This window comes from Oncorhynchus kisutch, linkage group LG11 (genome assembly GCF_002021735.2).
Source record: "Oncorhynchus kisutch isolate 150728-3 linkage group LG11, Okis_V2, whole genome shotgun sequence".
Lineage (NCBI taxonomy): Eukaryota > Metazoa > Chordata > Actinopteri > Salmoniformes > Salmonidae > Oncorhynchus > Oncorhynchus kisutch.
Window position 1 is genome coordinate 61,371,860 of NC_034184.2, and position 23,546 is coordinate 61,395,405.

Sequence of the window (23,546 nt, forward strand, 5' to 3'; positions counted from 1 at the left end):
TGACCTTTTTTTCAATGGTAAAATGCTGAGTATGACATCTTCATATATCAAACATCTTTGTTGTATATGTTGAACTGTCAAACACCCCCCCATTCCAGCAGAACGACGTTTATCAACTGGTTGCTGTATTTCACAACAAGTGGGACAACTGTAAAACTATATTTTGAAACCGTGTACAGCAGCAGTCAGCGTTGAAAGTAAGTAGACATGTGAGTGTCGAATGTACGTCGTTCATGTATATCCTTAGCATTATGCTGTGTGTATGTTGGCCAAGAATCACATTTTTCAGCCCTATGTTGGCCAAGAATCACATTTTTCAGCCCTGAGCTGTCAAGAGTTTCAGACCAAAATATGAAACTGTCGTGCGCTAAACTTCCTGCGTATGCAGCTATTTTGTCTCGAGCGCATGCTGCTTGTAACATTGTAGCAAACTGTTATTATTAGTCTGCAAGCTTAGCTGTGCTACAATGTTGGAAGGAATAACAGATAATCCTTATCCTAGCGTTCTCACAACAAATTATATGTAACGTTTTCCAATAAATTTACGTCACAACATTTGTCATCTAATCTGATGGCTCGCTACACTACACATTTCTTGCTGTTGGAAGACACACCCTCCACATTTATTTATTGTACTTCCGTGCATCGGACGGGGTGGCACAGGCGTTGATCACGCCAGTCAGTTGAATTGGCTAAACAACATTCTCACGTTTCGAGGAGCGTCTATGACAGCCTAGCCGTGAATGATACAGTATGTTGTGTCTTTTCTGAAAATGTATCGAAACCGAAGGGTAATCGCAGCACCGGATTGTGGTAAACAAGCAACATCAAGGTGAGGTGCCGCTATTGCTCTTCGGTGTTTGCTTTACGGGATCCTTGGGACGGCCCTACTCAATTGAAGTGGAAGTTTAAAATGGTAAGGGGGGAATGGACCTCCCAAGGATCCAGTGTTTGCACCGACCGTTTATCTTCTCTCCCACAGCCGCCTGCGGAGACGAGTCCTAATAGCGCATGCGCCTTTTTTGTATATATATTTTTTTCCCCCCTTGTAAAAAAGTGATTTGCATGCCATTGCTCCTCATGTAATTTTAGTCAGTATACATATATTCCAGTCAGTATAAAGATATAGGCTACTTCATACAAGGGTGAAATAAATAGGAAATCTAATGTTGAATTTCACTGCATGTCAGTGGAGGCTGGTGGGAGGAGCTAAAGGAGGATGGCCTCATTGTCAGGGCTGGAATAGTGTTAATGGAGCAGAGTAAAACATGTGGTTTCCATATGTTTGATGTGTTCAATACCGTTCCATATATTCCATTCCAGTCATTTCAGTGAGCCCATCCTCCTATAGCCCATCCCACCAGCCTCTGCTGTATGTTCTCTTTTGCTCATAGGACCAACAATACATCCTGACGCTACAGTATGGCCTGGGCTCTCACAGCATGGAATTGGTATCCTCTCTCTGTCCTATAGATTTTTAGGTCAGGTTTTTACAAATGCTCTGAACAGTTTGTAATGGACCTAAAATCTCTATTTCTGAATAAGCTCCTCCAATTCACCAGGGTAGGAACCAAGACTCTGTGGATTTCAGAGTAACGTTACAACATTTTACCCAAGACCTACTTTCGAGAGGCAGAGGGTGTGCATTGTCTAAGTGGGAATGGGAAACTGGTGTTGTCCTGCTGCTAGTCCCTGTGACAATGTGGAGGAAATAAGTGGGTTACTTCATGGGGGTGTCGATATTCCAGCATCCTCATCAGAATGTGGAGAGGTCGCTGGATTCCACAATGGTTCCGAGGAAGATTCTGAAGTGAGGTAAGATTATGACTCAACACTGCCATTGGTTACCTAATTAAATCAGTCATTGATTGCAGTCTAATCAAAACCCACTGTGCAAAAACTGGTTGCATCAACATTGTTTCCAGGTAATTTCAACCCCCATAAACAATGTGATGACATTGAATCAATGTGGAAAACTGATTGGATTTGCAAAAAATCATCAACATAAGGACATTTTGTATTTTATTTCATTCAACTTTTAACCTAAATAGTTAGTTGACAACTCAACCAAATGTAAATCAAAACTGGACGTTGAACTGATGTCTGTGCCCAGTGGGAACACACCACTTGAATTAGCAAGTCAAACCATTGGCAAACACATGAAGCACTTGTAATCTTCCATACTTTTGCCTTGTAGTACATGTATTTTGAAACATGTTAGTTTTGTTTCCATGGATGATTTGTCGCAGGAAAACGGGAGGAGACAATGCAGAGGACAATAAAGACAAAGAGGTGGCTGTTGTGACTGTGCAGGTGTGCTGTAGTGTCCCTCCCAAAACCAATGGAAAGGAAGACATTGCCCAGCCCCAGACTATAGAGAAGAATGGACTCCTCCAGACAGAAGACAGACAGGCTGAGGAGCCGTCTCCCAACACAGGCACTGGACTCATAGCAAACTCCATCCTTACAGCACTGGACAAAAGCATTGAGGATACAGCCACAGAGAGCACAAATGTAGAAGCTCAGATATGCACTTCAGATCCTCCCCAGGGTCCCCATAAGGAAGAGGTGCAAGGAGGAGGAGATGCAGAGAAGGTGGCTGAGATAGATGTAGCTGTACTTGCTGAGCAGACCTCCACTGTGGTCCAGAATGAACACTCAGATAATATAACAGTTACACCTGATGCTAAGGACAAATGCCCTGAAGCCTTTGCTCCCAAAGCTGAGATACCAGTAGAATCCATTACCTCTGAAACTGTGGATGAGGATTCAACAATACCCCTCCACAATGTGGTGGATGTACTGTCAGAGCCAGAGAAGTGTTGTCTTGGCACTGTGGTGGTCACATCTCTCCCAGACTCCCAGCTCACCCCACCAGAGGCCTGTGAGAAGGCAGCATCTACCGACAGTGTCCCTCACCTGCCCTCATCTCCATCTCCCACTATGTAAGTCAAACGTCTATGGCTAAAATGGCTGTAGCTTCAGTTCAAACCATTGGGATTTCTGGGTGACTCTTTGTGTATTCACAGTGTGCATTACATACATCTTTCCTCCCTGTCCCCTCGTGTATAGCACTGTGATAAAGGGGGTGGATGGTAAAGAGAATAGGAGCTCTGTAGCGCACCTGAATGACAGTCCACAGGATCCTGAGGCTTCTCCAGCTTTATCAGGAGCTACGGAGCCCACACAGAATGGTCTGGTTCCCCAAAACCTCACTGGACTGGTGAAGGAACCAGTGAGAATGAGTCCCTCTGGGACCAACAAGAGGTGAGTAGACTAATATTTACAATGGAAATGTTCGTTATCACAACTTGTTGAAATAAACTGAATGATTTCAACTGTAAAAAAAAATATATTTTGGGTTGTAATTTCCTTTGCCACCATTAGGGGGCATCCAAAGATCATAAAAATAATATCACACAACGGAATTGTGCAGGCGTGCTTTCAACCATCTATCTCTGTGATGTAATATGACAAGAATGCAGTCCTTAATTTCCTAAAAGTTAAGCAAAAAATGAACATGATTAATAGTGAAATGAGTTTGAGGGATAGGAACGAATTACTCTTGAGTGGTCCACATTACTGTTCTCCTCTACACCTTTGGCATCTCAGTGTTGTTATTTTGAGTATAATTTGATCTATGTTCCATACTGTTTCCTGCTGTGAACATAAACTCAGCAAAAAAAGAAACATCCTCTCACTCTCAACTGTGTTTATTTTCAGCAAACTTAACATGTGTAAATATTTGTATGAACATAACAAGATACATAAACTGAGCAAGTTCCACAGACATGTGACTAACAAATGGAATAATGTGTCTCTGAACAAAGGGGGGGGGGGGGGGGGGGTCAAAATCAAAATTAACAGTCAGTATCTGGTGTGGCCATCAGCTGCATTAAGTACTGCAGTGTATCTCTACCTCATGGACTACACCAGATTTGCCAGTTCTTGCTGTGAGTTGTTACCCCACTCTTCCATCAAGGCACCTGCAAGTTCCCGGACATTTCTGGGGGGAATGGCCCTAGCCCTCATCCTCCGATCCAACAAGTCCCAGATGTGTTCAATGGGATTGAGATCCGGGCTCTTCGCTGGCCATGGCAGAACACTGACATCCCTGTCTTGCATGAAATCACGCACAGAACGAGCAGTATGGCTGGTGGCATTGTCATGCTGGAGGGTCATGCGGGAAGGGTACCACATGAGGGAGGATGTCTTCCCTGTAACGCACAGCGTTGAGATTGCCTGCAATGAAAACAAGCTCAGTCCGATGATGCTGTGACACACCTCCCCAGACCATGACGGACCCTCCACCTCCAAATCGATCCCGCTCCAGAGTACAGGCCTCAACGTAATGCTCATGTCTTCGACGATAAACGCGAATCCGTCCATCACCCCTGGTGAGACAAAATCGCGACTCGTCAGTGAAGAGCACTTTTTGCCTGTCCTGTCTGGTCCAGTGACTGTGGGTTTGTACACATAGGCGGCATTGTTGCCGGTGATGTCTGGTGAGGACCTGCCTTGCCCCAGGCCTACAAGCCCTCAGTCCACCCTCCCTCAGCCTATTGCGGACATTCTGAGCACTGATGGAGGGATTGTGCATTCCTGGTATAATTCGGGCAGTTGTTGCTGCCATCCTGTACCTGTCCCGCAGGTGTGAAGTTCGGATGTACCGATCCTGTGCAGGTGTTTGTTACACGTGGTCTGTCACTGCGAGTACGATCAGCTGTCTGTCCTGTCTCCCTGTAGCGCTGTCTTAGGTGCCTCACAGTACGGACATCGCAATTTATTGCCCTGGCCACATCTGCAGTCCTCATGCCTCCTTGCAGCATGCCTAAGGCACGTTCATACAGATGAGCAGGGACCCTGGGCATCTTTATTTTGGTGTTTTTCTAGAGTCAGTAGAAAGGACACTAAAGAGGCCTAAGTTTTCATAACTGTGACCTTAATTGCCTACCGTGTGTAAGCTGTTAGTGTCTTAACGACTGTTCCACAGGTGCATGTTCATTTAATTGTTTATGGTTCATTGAACAAGCATGGGGAAACAGTGTTTAAACCCTTTACAATGAATATCTGAAGTTATTTGGATTTTTACGATTGATCTTTGAAAGACGGGGTCTTGAAAAGGGGACATTTCTTTTTGTGGCTGAGTTTAGATGATTCCTCACAAGGTAGATCAAAGTGTCGTCTTCTACAGTTGAACATTAGAATGGTACTAACATTGTGGCTCACCTGAGGCCAGACTGTACGAGAGGAATGTGGTGTAAGAACATAAGACCATGACAGTAAAGATGCTCTTCTCGTGACGTGCAAACGTATGCAATTCACAGAATGGCTTTCTCGACTTCTCTCTCCAGTCAAAACTCCTGTGAACAAGCGAAGGAAGGTACCCAGGGTGGATTGGTTGAAGTCCCATCTTTGGAAGACCTCTTAGATGAAGGAGCGGAGGAAGAAGTGCCAGAAACAAAGGAACGGGAGGATGAGGAGATGGAGAGTGCTGCTGCAGGGGCCATGACAGGGGATGAGACGGGAGGGGAGGAGGCCCTAAAAGGAGAGGCCCATCAGGGGCCCAGCACCTCTGCTGATTTGGAGGTGTTACAAGTGAGGGAAGAAGATGGTCCTGCTGGGGACGATCTGGGAGTTAGGTTTGTCAATGTCTCTCTTTGTACCTTAGAACTGACTGCAGATCAGTGTCACATAATTGAACCAAAATGATCTTCTATTATTTGACATGTTAATAATAACATCATTAACTGTCATCCACTTTTTTTTAGCGAGGAAGACCTGTATCGAGGAGCTGAAGAGCTCCCCCAGGGGCCAGTTAAACATGCAGGCCCGGAGCCACTGTTTGAAATCACACGTCAGTCAATTTCAGATCATTTCCTTTTTACCAGAACACCAGTGTCTCCTTTAATGGTATACCCACAAATGTTTTGATTCAATATTTAGTATTCTCTTTCTCACTTTTTCTCTTCTCTCCCTATCTCAGTTCCAAAGGTTGAGGACCGATGCAGTCTGGAACCAATGGTGGATATTATGTCCTACAGTGAGAGAGAGTGGAAGGGAAACACTGCCAAAAGTACCCTTATTAGAAAGGTCAGTTGAATAGCCAGTTACTATGAACTTATATTTTAAAAAGGAAATATGGGATTGGTTCCTTCATTTATGGACCTTTTAAAAGATGGAATCCGGAGTAGGGTGAAACGGCACCACTGACCGCCCCCACCACTGCTGCTGTTGTTGCGGAGCAGAGGAGCGAATGCGTTGTTGTTTTTCAAATACCAGATTGTCCCATTTTAAGATGAATATTTAGGACATTCTTACAAGATGATTCATACTAGTTTGCTCTTCCTGTCTGGTCCCAGGGTTACACTGAGCTGTCTCAGAGGTTTGGGAGCCTGAGACGGGTGAGAGGAGATAACTACTGTGCCCTCCGAGCCACTCTGTTCCAGGTGCTCTCCACCAGCACCCAGCTGCCTGTCTGGCTGCAGGACGAACACATTTCCACGGTACACCATGCTTGCATAACTAACGCTGTGTACTCTCTAAAACTTGCATATAAGTCATTAGCCCTCATACTGTCTATACCTACGACCCCAGTACCATGGACATTAGCTGCCTGATGGTCAGTATGGCTTGCCGTTATAATCTAATGTGTCTTGGTCACATTCATTAGTGCACACCGTAGCTAAACATCTTGCAATGGAAAACAAAAATGTGCATTTCTTATTAGACAAGTTCAAGGATGTCCCTCTCCATTTGAATCAGTTTCTATCTGTTTGGTGCATAATGAATACAACCCTGTCTCTTATCCACAGTGGCTGGAGGAGCTGGAATGCCTGATTGGCCAGTGGATGTTCCCCTCAGAGTGCAGACAGAGGGAGGGAAGCGAAGATGCCGCCCAACAGCTCAAACGCTACATGGAACTCCTCCAGAACAGGGTACCGCCCGTGCCTTCCTTACCCAGCCCTATGTACTGTACACGTTGTACTGTATTTAAGGCGGAAACACCAATGTCTTTTCCCAGACTTTGAATGGAGACGTAGCTGATTCCCAAACCTTATGGTTGTAATTATGACCACATGGGAGGGCGTTTTTAATGGCAGTTTTAGAGTAGTTTGTGGTGTACTGCGCTGACTGTACCCTCCCTTGCGGATTGCTGTGTTTTATTGAAGCAGCCTGATATTAAACAGGAGACGGGATAGATTGATCGTCAGTCTTCAGGAAACAGTTTAATACCTATCTGTGGAAAGTAGACTGTATCGCAACGTGAGACCTCTGGCTGGCAGCAAACAGCCTATTCCACCTCTGGAGGAACTCTGTTCTTGATTAGACTTCAAAGACTTCTCCCTCTGTCGTTAGATGGTTGGTAGCTGTACCGTAATACCACAAACTAATGGGAAAATGGTGTATACTGTCACCTTCATATTATGGTGACAACTGACTGACACTGAAGTCATGAATTGCAAGATAAGAGCAGTATGACATCCAGCCATAAAATGTTGACTGTGTGTGAATTGCGGTTGAGAAAAGAGCAATAATTCAATGTGTATGATTTCCAGCCATGGTGGTGATGACAGTATGTGGCGTGTGTGTGTGTGTTGTGCCCAGTGGCAGGCGGCGGTGGGCTGCTTCAGTGCGGAGGAGAGACTGTGTCTGTGTGAGCGTGTGTTCCAGGGAGGGGAGGAGGAGCTGGGCCTGCTGGAAGCCCTGAAGCTCCTCATGCTGGGCCGGGCCGTGGAGCTCCACACCACCATGCAAGAGGGAGGAGACGTGCCCGTCTTCTGCTGGCTTCTCTACGCACGCGACTCTTCCGACTGCCCACGCAGCTTCCTGTCCAACCACCTGAGCCAAGTGGGATTCAGCGGGGGGCTGGAGCAGGTGAGCAGCATGTTGCTGTGGCGACGTAACACACAAACATGGTCCCGTCCCCTGTTCAAATGAACATGCATTTAATACTTCTAGATATACATAAGCCCAAACACTATCTCTAATAGGGTTTTCATAGGCATCAATTAAATATCTTTCAGTGTTGGAGTAGGGAACTAAATGTAGTTCAACTTGTCATTTAACTACGTTTTGCAGTAGCTTGGTGGTAGTTGACCTAAATAAAATGTTTCGTTTTTTCAGTAGTTAAGGACTTTCTTGCCATGTAGAGGTGTAGCTAACTACTGGAACTACACACTTTTTTTGCAAAAAGAAAAACTATGGATGAAGTTGACGTTCGTTCTTTTTCATCATCAGACCTGCCCAATTCTCTTAAAACAGTCTTTGTTTAATAGACTAATCTGAGAATTCTGTTCTCGCAATTTGTTCTGACATTTCAGATTTTCATACTACAATTTTTCAAAGTACTTTGGATGTTGTGAACTACTTTTTCAAAGTAACTGTAGTAAAGGAAGCTATATATATATATATATATATATATATATTTATTTTTTAAAGCTGCAATATGTACCTTTTTGGGCGACCTGATCAAATTCATAGAGAAATGGTATTTGTTTCATTAGTCCATTGTTTTTGCATCATCATACGGATCAGATTTCTGTATTTTGAAAGTTGCATATCTTGAAACTATGACTGTTGACAAGCAAAACATTTTGGGACTATCAACAATGGACTAATGAAACAAATACCAAAATAGCTTTGGGGTGGAATTTTCCTTTTTACGGGTATCTTTTGTGTAGCTTAACTTCTTCCAGTGTGAAGTAATTGGTAGCGTGGGAAAATATTTTCCAACACTGCAGCCTTTCCTGGCAGTTAAACAGTGGTAAACCAGGATCTTTTAGCTGGACTTTTCCCATCCAAACCCATAGTAGAGGTACCCTTTAACCGGTAGTCATAATCCGTGCTGAGCAAAACAAGAGGATACAATAGGATGGGTGTGTTTTTGCTTTCCCACAAACCAAACCTTGAAGTCTAACATGCACACACTTGCACTGTACCATCTGTTCTTCTGTCCTCAACAGCAGTTCAGCCTAAGCCTCAGGGTCTTTCTGGATTGTTCAGTGACTCTTGGGAAGGTCAGAGCAGGCCAGAGATTAACATTTGAGTTTGGATTTGAAGCTTAGCATCAATGACAGAGCAGTATCTCAGGGAAGAATGTATAACATAGTATGGGCTCAATTCAATTCCGAGCTATAGCGCAATAGAATAAGGCAAGGTTCCCGCGTTCGGAGACTGCAATATGTCGGCTCAATCGGAAATGACTTTGATTTAACTCGCGCTATAGCGTTCAACTGATCCGAATAAACCAATATTCGAGCCCTGGAACTTTTAAGAGGCTTCTACAGATAAGTTAATTTTCAAAGTCCTTAAACAATGGATCCAATGCACCCACTAACTCTCAATACCCAATTTTCTAAAACCATAATGATGTTCTAAATATAAAGCGTCAACTCCCTATCTCATTGGTTCCTGAGTGTAGGTGGAGATGTTTCTGCTGGGATATGCCTTGCAGTGCACCATCCAAGTCTACAGGCTGTACATGGCACACACAGAGGAGTTTATCACCTATTTTCCCGACGACCATAAGGAAGACTGGCCCTGTGTATGTCTGGTCACAGAGGATGACCGGCACTACAATGTCCCAGTGGGCCAGCCCAATGGACTCCAGGTCCCAGAAGACCTCAATGCAAGCTGATTGGACTCAAAGTCCCTGATTTGCCACTGAAGAAGCTGCTCATGGCAGGCAGAACAGAAAGCACTCATGTTGACTGAGTGAACACTGAACATATTCCTGCCTATTGACATTATGGCCCCATTTACACCTGTTAGAAAAAGAGCTTTTGGAATCTGACTAGAACTGATGATTAAATAGATATCAGATCACATTTTTTTTTTAACAGCAGGTGTAAATGGGTACTAAAACACCCATAAAGGGTGAGAGCAGAGTAGGCAGAGGTCAATTCCTCACAGCACATTTTAGCCTTGTTTGACACTGAAACCATGACCTTGAATCAATTTTAGCTACCAGTTAGTTATTGGTACTTAAATTTAGAAGTTTATTTTTTATGTAACTCATGAAATACACAATTTTATTGTAAGGTTAGCAGTAACTGCATTTTTAGAGATGGGTTAACTGGAGTACAGGAAGTTTGTTTGATCATTTGTCCCTGCGTCAGTGGCATGCCAGGTCTCTGCTTGCTGCCATACGCTCGAGTAAAGCTGTGTTATTATTTCAAAATGTAACATGCTGCCTTTAACCAAGGTGCTCTTGGAGAAAATGCATTGTGCCAATGTTGTTACAAAATCCAGATACTGGCAACAGTTTCCTGGTTCATTGTCAAACCAGCAGCCTCTGAGTTAGGTTCTACATATGAAGCCTGGCCTGGTCCTCCATGTTGCCTTAAGTCATTTATGCACAATATGGGTGACTATTTTGGTAAAAAAATCAAATGTAAAAAAGCTAACACTGATTATACCACTTGGGTAAACACTTTTGTGCAGTATGATTGCAGAGTTTTAAAGGAAATAAAATAAATATTTTCAAAATAAATTCTCACTACGTGTCAATGTTTCAATAGTCAGATGGGCTCTTTAAATAATTTATTTGCCAAATAATATAATGCCTTTACAATATGTACATCGAACAGTCAGAATGTGCTATTAAGAAAATAGCTATACTTGTCAAAATAAAATGAAACATTCCCAGACTGCATAAAGTGGACGAGCATAATGATGCAAACACAGTCACACACACCCACTAAGATACTGAGGGATTCCCGACCCCTTTCTGCAAGTTAATATACACTTTGCAAATTCCCGTCGCCTATATAAAACAGAACTCTAGTTCTTGAACACCATTCAATGTAAAATACACTTGCCCAACTCAACAGGTCCTTTTTAAAATGTTCCAGCATTAAAATAAAATAAAGCTGTGCTTCTTTTACTTGATTATCCAAGTAAAATAATGTTTCAATTTCTCCACAACACATTTCCCTTAGCTGAGGACCGGTTTTCCTACATCAGTTATTTCCCATGCTCAATTAGCAGTAACACGATGATGAAAGTGATTAATACTTATCCTATTTCTGCAGTTCATGAATACATTAATTGTCCAGAGGATTGGAAGGTATTTACATGGATTTCAGTGCATGGCTTGTCTGTACAGTGCGTGTTCCTCATCATGGCTGATCATCCACTCAAGGAGCCTATTAAGCGATCTGTGTTCTTCTCTCAGTCTCTCGGTATTGGGGCCTACCCATGGTCCTCTTCCGCTGGAATTCCCTTTTTTCTAATGGAGCTCAGCTCCAATTTCTCCTGTCTCTCTCTCGCTCTCTCCATGTGCCTCTACTCCTGAAGCTCCTCCTCCTGGAGCTCCTCAATGGCATCCATCTGAGTTCTGGAACACACCTCGCTCATAGGAGCTGAGTCCTCTCCCTCCACCACCAGCTCGCTGGCCATCTCATTGTTTTTCTGTGGGAAAGGAGAGAATGAAAGAAAAGGAATATAAGAAAGAGCTGAAAGGAATGAAGAGCAATTTATATTTATTTTGTACTTCACTGTATGACTATACAGCAGGGCTCATCAACTAGATTCAGGCACGGGACAATATTTTCGAGGGGATGGTCAGGGGGCTGGAAAATGACGACAAATTGACCGCAAGAAGCACAAAAACATATGACTACAACAATCATGCTTGCATTTGTATAGGGTTACATATCTCTCGTGTGGGAATAATTTAGGAAATCTGTTCCAAAGTAAAATAACTTGGAGCTTATTTGCTGGTGTTTTTACAGTCCAACAATAAATTGCTCAACTTGGGGGAGCCAAATGAAATCACCCATGGGCCGCCAGTTGGGGAACCCTGCTATACCGTTTCTTACTCTTCCTTTTATATAGGGGTTCTCTCACCTGTTTTCGATAGACATAGCAGGCCGCAATGGCCACCATTGTAGACTCCCCTATGAAACCAGCCAACAGAGACCCAACCCCCAGTGTGGCCCCGTGGACACTGAAACACAAACCCCAGCTTTCATTAACACTGGAACAACTGACCAGTAGAGCTCAGAATACAGGATATACCGTAGGCCTATGTGGTACAGGCTTACCCTATTGGAATACATTTTGGGGGGCCGTATAGACTAAAATAGGCCCATTTCACACTTCCTCCAAAAGAAACTAAAGCAAAATAGCCATTTAGTTGTAGGCCTACAGTGTGTGGCAAGTGAAAAATGTGCGAATTAGTTCTGGAAGAATGCAAGTCATCCTAGATGTCTTGCTGTGAAATAGCCTGGCGTCTAGCAAACACGGATGTTTTTTTTCTGGGGTAAAGAAAGTATAGCAGCAGGTCTGATATACTGGCTTCGGCTTGTCAGTCCGGATGAGAGGCGTTGCTAAGCGATGGAAGAAAAGTCCTCTCTATTATGGTCAGTCTTTTATAGTGATTTATGCTCAGATACCGTTTGCCCACAGTGAAATGACCATCTTGAAGTCACACCGCTTTGTCTCATATGGTTCAGACAGAAATGGCAGTGACACATTCACTTGTATTTACAGATAAGGTAGGGTAAAAGGGCAGCTAGTATTGTCGATGGGTTGAATTCTTGTGCAGCAAAAAACACTCGCTTTGAGCATAGCACATAGATAGATGCATGTTCTATTAACTCGGTACCAGTCCAAAAGTTTGGACACCTACTCATTCAAGGGTTTTTCTTTATTTTTATTTCTACATTGTAGAATAATAGTGAAGACAAACTATGAAAGAACACATGTGGAATCATGTAGTAACAAGTGTTAAACAAATCAAAATATGATATTTGAGATTCTTCAAAATAGCCACCCTTTGCCTTGACAGCTTTGGCATTCTCTCAACCAGCTTCATGAGGTAGTCACCTGAAATGCCTTTCAATTAACAGGTGTGCCTTGTTAAGTTAATTTGTGGAATTTCTTCATGTGTTTGAGCCAAAACAGTTGTGACAAGTTAGGGGTGGTATACTGAAGATAACCCTGGGGTAGCAGCGTTGGACTAGTAAGCGAAAGTTGAAATCCCTGAGCTGACAAGGTACAAATCTGTCGTTCTGCCCCTGAACAGGCAGTTAACCCACTGTTTCTATGCCGTCATAGAAAATAAGAATTTGTTCTTAACTGACTTGCCTTGTTAAGTAAAGGTAAAAAATAAAATATTTAAAAAAAACAGTGAAGAGGTGACTCTGGGATGCTGGCCTTCCAGGCAGACTGGCAAAGAAAAATAAAAGATTAAGATGGGCAAAAAAACACAGACACTGGACAGAGGAACTCTGCCTAGAAGGCCAGCATCCCAGAGTCACCTCTTCACTGTTGACGTTGAGAATGGTGTTTTGCAGGTACTATTTAATGAAGCTGCCAATCACATTTTGTTGATTTGATTTGTGGAATTTCTTTCCTTTATACGTCTGAGCCAATCGGTTGCGCTGTGATACAGTAGGGGTGGTATACAGAAGATAACCCTATTTGGTAAAAGACCAAGTCCATATTATGGCAAGAACAGCTCAAAAAAGCAAAGATTAACGACAGTCTATTACTGTAAGACATGAAGGTCAGTCAATCCGGAAAATTAAGAACTTTGAAAGTTTCTTCAAGTGCACAAGCAAAAACCATCAAGCGCTATGATGAAACTGTCTCTCATGAGGACCGACAAAGGAAAGGAAGGCCCAGAGTTACCTCTGCTGCAGAGGATGAGTTAACTGCACCTCAGATTGCAGCCCAAATAAATGCTTCACAGAGTTCAGGTAACATACATCAACTGTTCAGAGGAGACAGAGTGAATCAGGCCTTGATGGTCAAATTGCTGCAAAGAAACCATTACTGAAGGACACCAATAAGAAGAATGGACATTAGACAGGTGGAAATCTGTCCTTTGGTTTGTTGAGTCCAAATGAGATTTTGTTTTTAATATTTATTTAACTAGGCAAGTCAGACAAAAACAAATTCTTATTTAAAATGACAGCCTACCAAGGTTTCAACCACTGTGTCTTTGTGAGATGCAGAGTAGGTGAACGGATGATCTCTGCATGTGTGGTTCCCACCATGAAGCATGGAAGTGTGATTGTGTGGGGGTGCTTTGCTGGTGGCACATTTAACCAGCATGGCTACGAAAGCATTCTGCAGCAATATGCCAACCCATCTGGTTTGCACTTAGTGGGACTATCATTTGTTTTTCAACAGGACAATGACCCCCCCCCCCCCCAAACACACCTCCAGTCTGTTGTGAGGGCTATTTGAACAAGGAGCGTGATGGAGTGCTGCATCAGATGACCTGGCCTCCACAATCACCTGACCTCAACCCAATTGAGATGGTTTGGGATGAGTTGGACCGCAGAGTGAAGGAAAAGCAGCCAACAAGTGCTCAGCATGTGGGAACTCATTCAAGACGGTTGGAAAAGCATTCCTGATGAAGCTGGTTGTGAGAATGCCAAGAGTGTGCAAAGCTGTCAAGGCAACGGGTTCAAGGCAACGGGTTCAAGGCAACGGGTTCAAGGCAACGGGTTCAAGGCAACGGGTTCAAGGCAACGGGTTCAAGGCAACGGGTTCAAGGCAACGGGTTCAAGGCAACGGGTTCAAGGCAACGGGTTCAAGGCAACGGGTTCAAGGCAACGGGTTCAAGGCAACGGGTTCAAGGCAACGGGTTCAAGGCAACGGGTTCAAGGCAACGGGTTCAAGGCAACGGGTTCAAGGCAACGGGTTCAAGGCAACGGGTTCAAGGCAACGGGTTGCTACTTTGAAGAATCTCACATTTTTTGGTTACTACATAATTCCATAGTTTGTCTTCACTATTATTCTACAATGTAGAAAAGAGTAAAAATAAAGAAACCCTGAAATGAGTAGGTGTCCAAACTTTTCACTGGTACTGTATATTATGCTACCTTATGTTTAATTGAAAACCATGCACAAAGAACCGGTCTAAAGATTTAATGAGGCTATTTGCTAAATACAAAACCGCATACCCTCACACTGAATTTGCAAAGTCTGCATTTGATGGTAGGTGATGTGGTGAACGGTGACAATTTACATATTTCTGATTTAAAATCTTATCTGAATACATTTCTATTCATGTTTGCTTATCATGAAACAGAGAGCAGCTCCTCAACTCCATGTCAGATTGGAGTCCAATCAAAATGTCACACTAAGCAATAAACAAAGTTTGCTGAATTCAAATAAACCATCTTTAGGTATCCCGTTTTAGAATAGAACATAATTCATATTGTAATGTGTCAAATCAAAGTTTTTTTGGTCGATACAACGATTTGAGGATGTTGTCGTAGGTGCAGCGAAATGCTTGTTTCTAGTTCCAACAGTGCAGTAAAACACAAAAATAAACATTACACACAATCCATAAAAATTTACATTAAGAAATATCAATGTCAGAGACCAGAATATAAATTGTATGTATGTATTTATGTATACACTGGGTAAAACAGTATGTAAACATTATTAAACTGACCAATGTTCAATGACTATGTACATAGGGCAGCATTCTCTAAGGTGCAGGGCACTGGGCGGAGGCCGGCTAGTGGTGACTGTTTAACAGTCTGATAGCCTGGAGATAGAAGCTGATTTCGTCACTCTCAGCATATCACACAATGTTATGCAAATTAGTTGTTGTAGTTGATGACGCTGGGGCATGCTGGGTCTGTCAGTTCTAGAGGCGCTTATGTGCGTCAGCGCGCACCGACCTATGTTGATCCAAATAAACGACAACTTGATTATTTCATGGGAAATTAACGTCATGGGCTGTTTATGCTAGTTAACAAACCACGAGAGTTTTGGTGGCCATACAGGCTCGTTACAATATCAAATCTCTCAGGCCACATCATAGCTTACATTATTATGAGACTGGTGCATCAGGAACTCATATGTTAGCTGAAGGAAACAGACCATGTGTACTAAATGGAACTCTATTCCCTTTACAGTGCACCCAGTCAAAAGTAGTGAATAGGGTGCCATTTCAGTGAGGTGTCCACCTACCCCATATAAGGCAGCACGACCAGGCTTGTGATGAGGACGATGATGCGGAGCACAGAGCTGGGGGCCAGCACAAAGGTCTTCTTCAGGGTCATGAGCCAGCCAGTCAGGTGGGCCCGGACTGTCACTACACACACAGGGGACAGAGTCAGTGGAAACGTCAAATCAGACTGCTGTCTCAGCAGACCATGGCAGCATCCCAAATGGCCCCCTATTCCCTTTGTAGTGCCCTACTGGCACCCTATAACCTTTATAGTGCACTACTTTTGACCAGAGCCAATGGAGTTTTGGTCCAAAGTAGTGAACTATATAGGGAATAAGGGTGCCATTTGGACCACAGACCATGACTCCGGCCTCAGCGGTACAGCATTGTGTTAACACATAGAAAACCCTCGTACTCAAGATAGGAGGCTCATTTGGGTGACTAATCCTAAATAGTCAGACATTTCCAGCAGACATTTCCTGTAACACTTCCTGTTATATATGGCAAGTATGTGTGGGTCATGGGGAATCAAACTCACAACTCTAGTGCTGCAACCAACAGATATTACGCACTTTGTGCACTCCTTACCTGGCAGAGGGAAGAAGGAGAAAATCCTTAGTGGAACCACACAGAGCTCAGCGAAGGCAAGGTCCACACCAATCACATTCACTAGAATCTTCTCAGAGATGTGAGGAGTCCAGAACACCACAAAGCAGAGCTGGCCGCACAAAAACACACAAGGGGTGTTATACACCACATGTAGCCGGGCAAACAAAAACAAAGTTATTTAACTCAGTTACATAACCTTGCCAAAACATTCCTCGTTGGAATTTACTAGATCATTAAGGCGACTGAGTTTAGGTTCACCGTAGTGCCTTTTGAAGTTAACACAAGCCAGGCTTGTAACCCAAATATAATTAAGTCTAATTGCAGTAACAATGTACAATACCGTACATAACACAATATTGCAACTCAATCACTGAGGTAAAAGACAACTTATAAACTACACAGAACAAAAATAAACGCATGTCCCATGTTTCATGAGCTGAATTTTTTTATTTATCCAGAAATGTTCCATACGCACAAAAACCTTATTTCTCAAATATGCTGTGCACAAATTTGATTGCATTTCTCCTTTGCCAACCACCTGACAGGTGTGGCATATCAAGAAGCTGATTAAAAACAGCATGATCGTGCACCTTGTGCTGGGCACAATAAAAGGCCACTAAAAAGTGCTGTTGTGTCACACAACAATGCCATAGATGTCTCAAGTTTTGAGGAAGCACGCAATTGGCATGCTGACTGCAGGAATGTCCACCAGAGCCGTTGCCAGAGAATTTAATGTTAATTTCTCTACCATAAGCCGCCTCCGTTTTAGAGAATTGGGCAGTACGCCTAACCGTGCCTCACAACCGCAGACCACGTGTAACCACGCCAGCCCAGGGCCTTCACATCCGGCTGCTTCATCTGCAGGACCATCTGAGACCAGCCACCCGGACAGCTGATGAAACTGTGGGTTTACAGAACCAAATCATTTATGCACAAACCATCTCAGGGAAGCTCATCTGCGTACTCGTCATCCTCACCAGGGTCTTGACCTGACTGCAGTTTGGTGTCGTAACTGACTTCAGTGGGCAAATACTCACCACTGGCATGCTCCGAGAAATGTGCTCTTCACGGATGAATCCCAGTTTCAACTGTACCCTGCAGATGGCATACAGCGTGTATGGCATCATGGGCGAGGGGTTTTCTGATGTCAACATTGTTAACAGAGTGCCTCACGGTGGTGGTAGGGTTATGGTATGGGCAAGCATAAGCTACGGACAATGAACACAATTGCATTTTAAATCGATGGCAATTTGAATGCACAGAGATACCGTGACGAGATCCTGAGGCCCATTGTTGTGCCATTCATCTGACGCCATTACCTCATGTTTCATCATGATAATGCACAGCCCCATGTCGCAAGGATCTATACACAATTCCGGGAAGCCCAGTTCTGAAATAGTCTCCATACTCACCAGACATGTCACCCATTGAGCATGTTTGGGATGCTCTGGATCAACGTGTACGACATTGTGTTCCAGTGCCCGCCAATATCCAGCAACTTCGCACAGTCATTGAAGATGAGTGGGACAACATTCCACAGGCGATAATCAACAGCCTGATCGACTGTATGCGAAGGAGATGTGTCGCGTTGCATGAGGCAAATGGTGGTTACACCAGATACTGACTGACTTTCTGATCCACGCCCCTACTTTTTTTATCCGTGACCAACAGATGTGAAATCAATAGATTAGGGCCTAATAAATTTATTTCAATTGATTGATTTCCTTATGTAAAATATTTGAAATTGTTGCATTTTTGTTCAGTGTATATGATGTGTTCCTCTGGTTCTGGTTAGAAATATTTGAATTGCCAAAGAAAATGTAGCAGTGCAGTCGTGCCGATGACTCTCGGATGTTTTGCTGAATGTCTATGTTTAGTCAGTCACAATACTGTATACAAATAGACAGGTCATGCTGAGTCATCAATGAATCGTGGTTTTCCTCCGTTTTTTCACTAGACTTCCTCACTGTCTAAATCTCTAAAAGCCATCTAAAGTCAATTTGATGTTTATAAAGAAAATCATTTAAAACCCATTTGCTCTGTTTACAGTCTAAACTGGCAGTGAAACGTTTCCTTTGTGGTGTTTATTGTACACTTGTCTGTCTTCTCTCTGCACTGTTCACTTTCCCACAGAGTCAGACGCAATCAGAGCAAGTCTTGGCATGTGGGCTGTCAGAGGCTGAGCCTGTGTTTCCATCAAGCCCGTAGGCCATGGCTATCTGGCCCAATGTGCAGTATGCTATATACATGTAACTGCCAAAGTAAAGGAAACACCAACATACAGTGCCTTCAGAAAGTATTCATACCCCTTGACTTATTCCATTTTGTTGTGTTACAGCCTGAATTCAAAATGGATTAAATAGATAATTTTTTTCTCACCCATCTACACACAATACCCCAGAATGACGAAGTGAAAGCTGACAAAGTAAAAAAATTCTGCCGTTCTGCCCCTGAACAAGGCAATTAACCCACTGTTCCTAGTCCTTCATTGAAAATAAGAATTTGTTCTTAACTGACTTGCCTAGTTAAATAAAAGGTCAAATGAAAAATATATATTTTTTGTAATTTAAATAAGTATTCACACCCCTGAGTCAATACTTTGTAGAAACACATTTGACAGCAATTACTTTCTGGGTAAGTCTCTAAGAGCTTTCCACACATGGATTGTGCAACATTTCACAATTATTACTTTCAAAATTATTCAAGCACTGTCAAATTGGTTGTTGATCATGCTAGACAACTATTTGCAGGTCTTGCCACAGATTTTCAAGTATATTTAAGTTTATTTTTTATAATAATAATAATAATAATAATAATTCAGCCACTCAGGCAGATTCACTGTCTTCTTGGTAAGCAACTCCAGTGTATAATTTGGCCTTTGGTGTTTTATGTTCTTGTCCTGCTGAAAGGTAAATTCATCTCCCAGTGTCTGGTGGAAAGCAGACTGAACCAGATTTTCCACTAGGATTTTGCCTTTCTTTTTGGTCCTGAAAAAGTCCCCAGTCCTTAACATGATGCAGCCACCACTATGCTTGAAAATATAGAGTGCTACTCAGTAATGTGTTGTATTGGATTTGCCCCAAACAACACTTTATATTCAGGACAAAAAGTTAATTGCTTACCCACATTTTTTGCAGTATTACTTTAGTGCCTTGTTATTCGGTACAGGCTTCCTTCTTTTCACTCTGTCAATTAGGTTAGTATTGTGGAGTAACTACAATGTTGTTGAGCCATCCTCAGTTGTCTCCTATCACAACCATTAAACTCTGTTTTAAAGTCACCATTGGCCTCATGGTGAAATCCCTGAGTGGTTTCCTTCCTCTCCAGCAATTTAGTTAGGAAGGACACCTGTATCTTGGTAGTGACTGGCTGTATTGACACACCATCCAATGTGTAATTAATAACTTCATCATGCTCAAAAGGGATATTCCATTTTTGGTTTTAACCCATATACCAATAAACTCAGCAAAAAAAGAAACGTCCTCTCACTGTCATAACATAACTTAACGTGTAAATATTTGTATGAACATAAGATTCAACAACAGATAAACTGAACAAGTTCCAGAGACATGTGACTAACAAATGGAATAATGTGTCCCTGAACAAGGGGGGGTCCAAATCAAAAGTAACATTCGGTATCTGGTGTGGTCACCAGCTGCATTATAAGTACTGCAGTGCATCTCCTCCTCATGGACTGCACTAGATTTGCCAGTTCTTGCTGTGAGATGTTACCCCACTCTTCCACCAAGGCACCTGCATGTTCCCGGTCATTTCTGGGGGGAATGGCCTTAGCCCTCACACTCCGATCCAACAGGTCCCAGACGTGCTCAATGGGATTGAGATTCGGGCTCTTCGCTGGCCATGGCAGAACACTGACATTCCGGTCTTGCAGGAAATCACACACAGAACGAGCAGTATGGCTGCTGGCATACCTGTAACGCACAGTGTTGAGATTGCCTGCAATGACAACAAACTCAGTCCGATGATGCTGCGACACACCGCCCCAGACCATGACGGACCCTCCACCTCCAAATCGATCCCACTCCAGAGTACAGGCCTCGGTGTAACGCTCATTCCTTCAACGATAAACGCAAATCCGACCATCACCCCTGGTGAGACAAAACCGCGACTCGTCAGCGATGAGCCGTTTTTGCCAGTCCTGTCTGGTCCAGCGACGGTGGGTTTGTGCCCATAGGCAACGTTGTTGCCGGTGATGTCTGGTGAGGACCTGCCTTACAACAGGCCTACAAGCCCTCAGTCCAGCCTATTGCGGACAGTCTGAGCACTGATGGAGGGATTGTGCGTTCCTGGTGTAACTCGGGCAGTTGTTGTTGCCATCCTGTACCTGTCCTGCAGGTGTGATGTTCGGATGTACCGATCCTGTGCAGGTGTTGTTACACATGGTCTGCCACTGAGAGGACAATCATCTGTCCGTCCTGTCTCCCTGTAGCGCGTCTCACAGTACGGACATTGCAATTTATTGCCCTGGCCACATCTGCAGTCCTCATGCCTCCTTGCAGCATGCCTAAGGCACGTTCGTGCAGATGAGCAGGGACCCTGGGCATCTTTCTTTTGGTGTTTAACAGAGTCTGTAAAAATGCCTATTTGGTGTCCTAAGTTTTCATAACTGTGACCTTAATTATCTACTGTCTGTAAGCTGTTAGTGTCTTAACGACCGTTCCACAGGTGTAAGTTAATTCATTGTTTATGGTTCATTAAACAAGCATGGGTAACAGTGTTTAAACCCTTTACAATCTACATCTGTGAAGTTATTTGGATTTTAACGTATTATCTTTGAAAGACAGGGTCTTGAAAAAAGGAACTGTTCTTTTTTGCTGAGTTTAGGTGCCCTTCTTTGCGAGGCATTGGAAAACTTCCCAGGTGGTGAAATCTGTGTTTGAAATTCACTGCTCAACTGAGGGACCTTGCAGATAATTGTATGTCTTGGGTACTGAGATGAGGTCGTCATTCAAAAATCATGTTAAGCACTATTATTGCACACAGAGTGAGTACATGCAACTTATTATGTGACTTGTTAAGCACATTTTTACTCCTGAACTTATTTAGGCTCGCCATAACAAAGGCGTTGAATACTTCGAATAGCTTTTCCAAATAATTAAATAGCCCTTACTTTAGTGAACTTGCGAGACATTGCAAGCCAAGAAATTGTGAGATACAGCTGTTGATTAGCGATACATGGTTCTGACTGTATGCCTGGTATTTGACCTGCCTGGGTGTGCCCCTCCCCCCAGCTTTCTTTCTTTTCTTTCTTTACTGTGAAAGATGCGAGAGTTTGTTCTCAGAAGTAGTCTACGGCAACTAGTCTACTCAGTCTCCTCCGTTGCAAAACTACTGAATCTTAGGAGTCGAGGAGTTTATTCTTAGCATAATCGAAGCTTGACACCGGGAATCGACGGGCAAGGAGTCGAGAAATCAATTATTTTGGAGTCGACTCTCAGCCACTCTGTAGCATGGATTTCGTACTCCTCCACAACTGTGTAGCACCCACTTGGTTGATGCTGCTGCTACAGCGCAAAACATCCCACTAAACATCAGTCCAAACCAGACCAGTAGTCATCCTCACTGCGAGCACTCTTCCATTTCCATAATGCAGTCAGGTCTCATTGATCAAAAAGAGGCCGGTGCTGCGATGGATCTTTAAAATGCTAACATTAACGTTAATCAAGTCAACCTGCAATCAGTCCTGCAACTATGTGGGTTAAAACAACCAGATATATCAAATCAACAAGTCAATGACTTATCAAAACAAAAAAAGCTGATATCTCTAAATTCTGTACATATTTTAGATGTCTCGGTTTAGGCTGCCTTACGGCACCATGGCAACCACAGAACCCTTGTTGCCAGGCTTGAGCCCACACCCACTTGTTTATAACAGTGGAATTCCACATCTGGTTGGCATGCTACCGCCACTCCTCTCTGTGGCTCCAAGGCCTTCGCTTTTCCACCAACTTCCTGTTTTTCACATCCCAAGTCATTAGGGACACATTATTTCCTCCCCATCAAATCAGTCTCAGGGTTTTTTTTCTGTTCCCATTTCTACCCTGTATTTACCACATATCCCGATACCGAAACCGTGAAAAAAACCAGACGATTTATGGCAAGGCGGAACTATACCTTTCTCAACCGTGCTTTTACAAGGCCAACTTGTTGTGCTCTGTTCTATTATCAATAGAGCTGGATGGAAAATAGAAGTCAGCTTCCATTACTTTGCTCTGAAATTCACATGCATATGGAAACGGATATGTTATGTGAAACACATGTGTTTATGGAAATGCCACAATTGTATTATGCCCTTTAAACCAGGAGAAGAAGTGTTCGGGGAAACAACGGGAAACCAACCTGGTGTGCCTCTCCCTCTCACTCTGACACACTCACACACTGCAACCTGACTCCTGAAGTCAGATATAGAACAAATAAAACACTGCTATAAAAATACTGTACATTCTGTCCAAACATACAGGTATTGAAACCACTTATTCCGCATAGCTGGTTCTATACCTGCTCATTTGGTGGCTTAGCGCTTCAAGCCCCTGGGCTTATCCAGAGCATAAGTATATATTTATCTATGGCATAGTGTTTATCCATCCAGTGTCATCTTCGCCTTACTTCTTCCTTTTCACACGAGGAGTAGTTTTCAACAACAACAAAAAATAGGCTATAGTTCAGAAAATTTAAGTAGGATACCCGTCTGACTACATCATTATGTAAGAAGCATTGACATGAACAAACGCCAAGAATGCCCACATAGAACACTGAAAGGATGTTCCGCTCTGCTTGCGTGAGTCTCAAAACTGTTTTTCTCTGATCTGTGGCACGCTTTGTGCCATAACTGACAAACAGAACACAAGAGCTAAGATCGTCTTGGTTTTGGCTCTGAATTCTACACTCTGGATTCTCATTTTTTCTCTCTATAGAGTTAGTATACTTCCCAATAGTATTCGATTGTGTGACAGTATTGTAATAAAAACAAAAAGAGCCAAACATCCTTCTT

General features: G+C 43.2%; 2 protein-coding genes across 21 annotated transcripts in view; one reads left to right on the forward strand and one right to left on the reverse strand.

Annotated features, from left to right (window-relative positions):
• LOC109899467 (uncharacterized) lies at positions 1-10,501 on the forward strand. 19 transcript variants are annotated; one of them, XM_031836017.1, is made up of 12 exons: positions 2-209; positions 1,395-1,481; positions 1,563-1,815; positions 2,250-2,945; positions 3,073-3,267; positions 5,328-5,642; positions 5,772-5,857; positions 5,987-6,093; positions 6,363-6,506; positions 6,816-6,938; positions 7,609-7,878; positions 9,425-10,501. In XM_031836017.1, exons 3-12 carry the CDS (start codon positions 1,661-1,663, stop codon positions 9,638-9,640), a joined length of 2,307 nt encoding a protein of 768 aa, XP_031691877.1. In that variant the 5' UTR covers positions 2-209; positions 1,395-1,481; positions 1,563-1,660; the 3' UTR covers positions 9,641-10,501. The 19 variants fall into 19 exon arrangements, with proteins under 19 accessions (XP_031691878.1, XP_031691877.1, XP_020350322.1 ...); XM_020494733.2 differs by having other exon boundaries at positions 2-197; XM_020494734.2 differs by having other exon boundaries at positions 2-197; positions 1,395-1,451.
• Positions 10,012-23,546, reverse strand: part of LOC109899469 (progressive ankylosis protein homolog) — a 24,251-nt gene continuing 10,716 nt past the window's right edge. For both annotated transcript variants that reach the window (XM_020494740.2, XM_020494741.2), the window contains 4 exons: positions 16,514-16,643; positions 15,946-16,069; positions 11,854-11,953; positions 10,012-11,415 (listed from right to left, as the gene is read on the reverse strand). In XM_020494740.2, the coding sequence (XP_020350329.1) occupies positions 11,290-11,415; positions 11,854-11,953; positions 15,946-16,069; positions 16,514-16,643 (480 nt within the window). In that variant the 3' untranslated portion in view covers positions 10,012-11,289. The remainder of the gene's footprint in view (positions 11,416-11,853; positions 11,954-15,945; positions 16,070-16,513; positions 16,644-23,546) is intronic.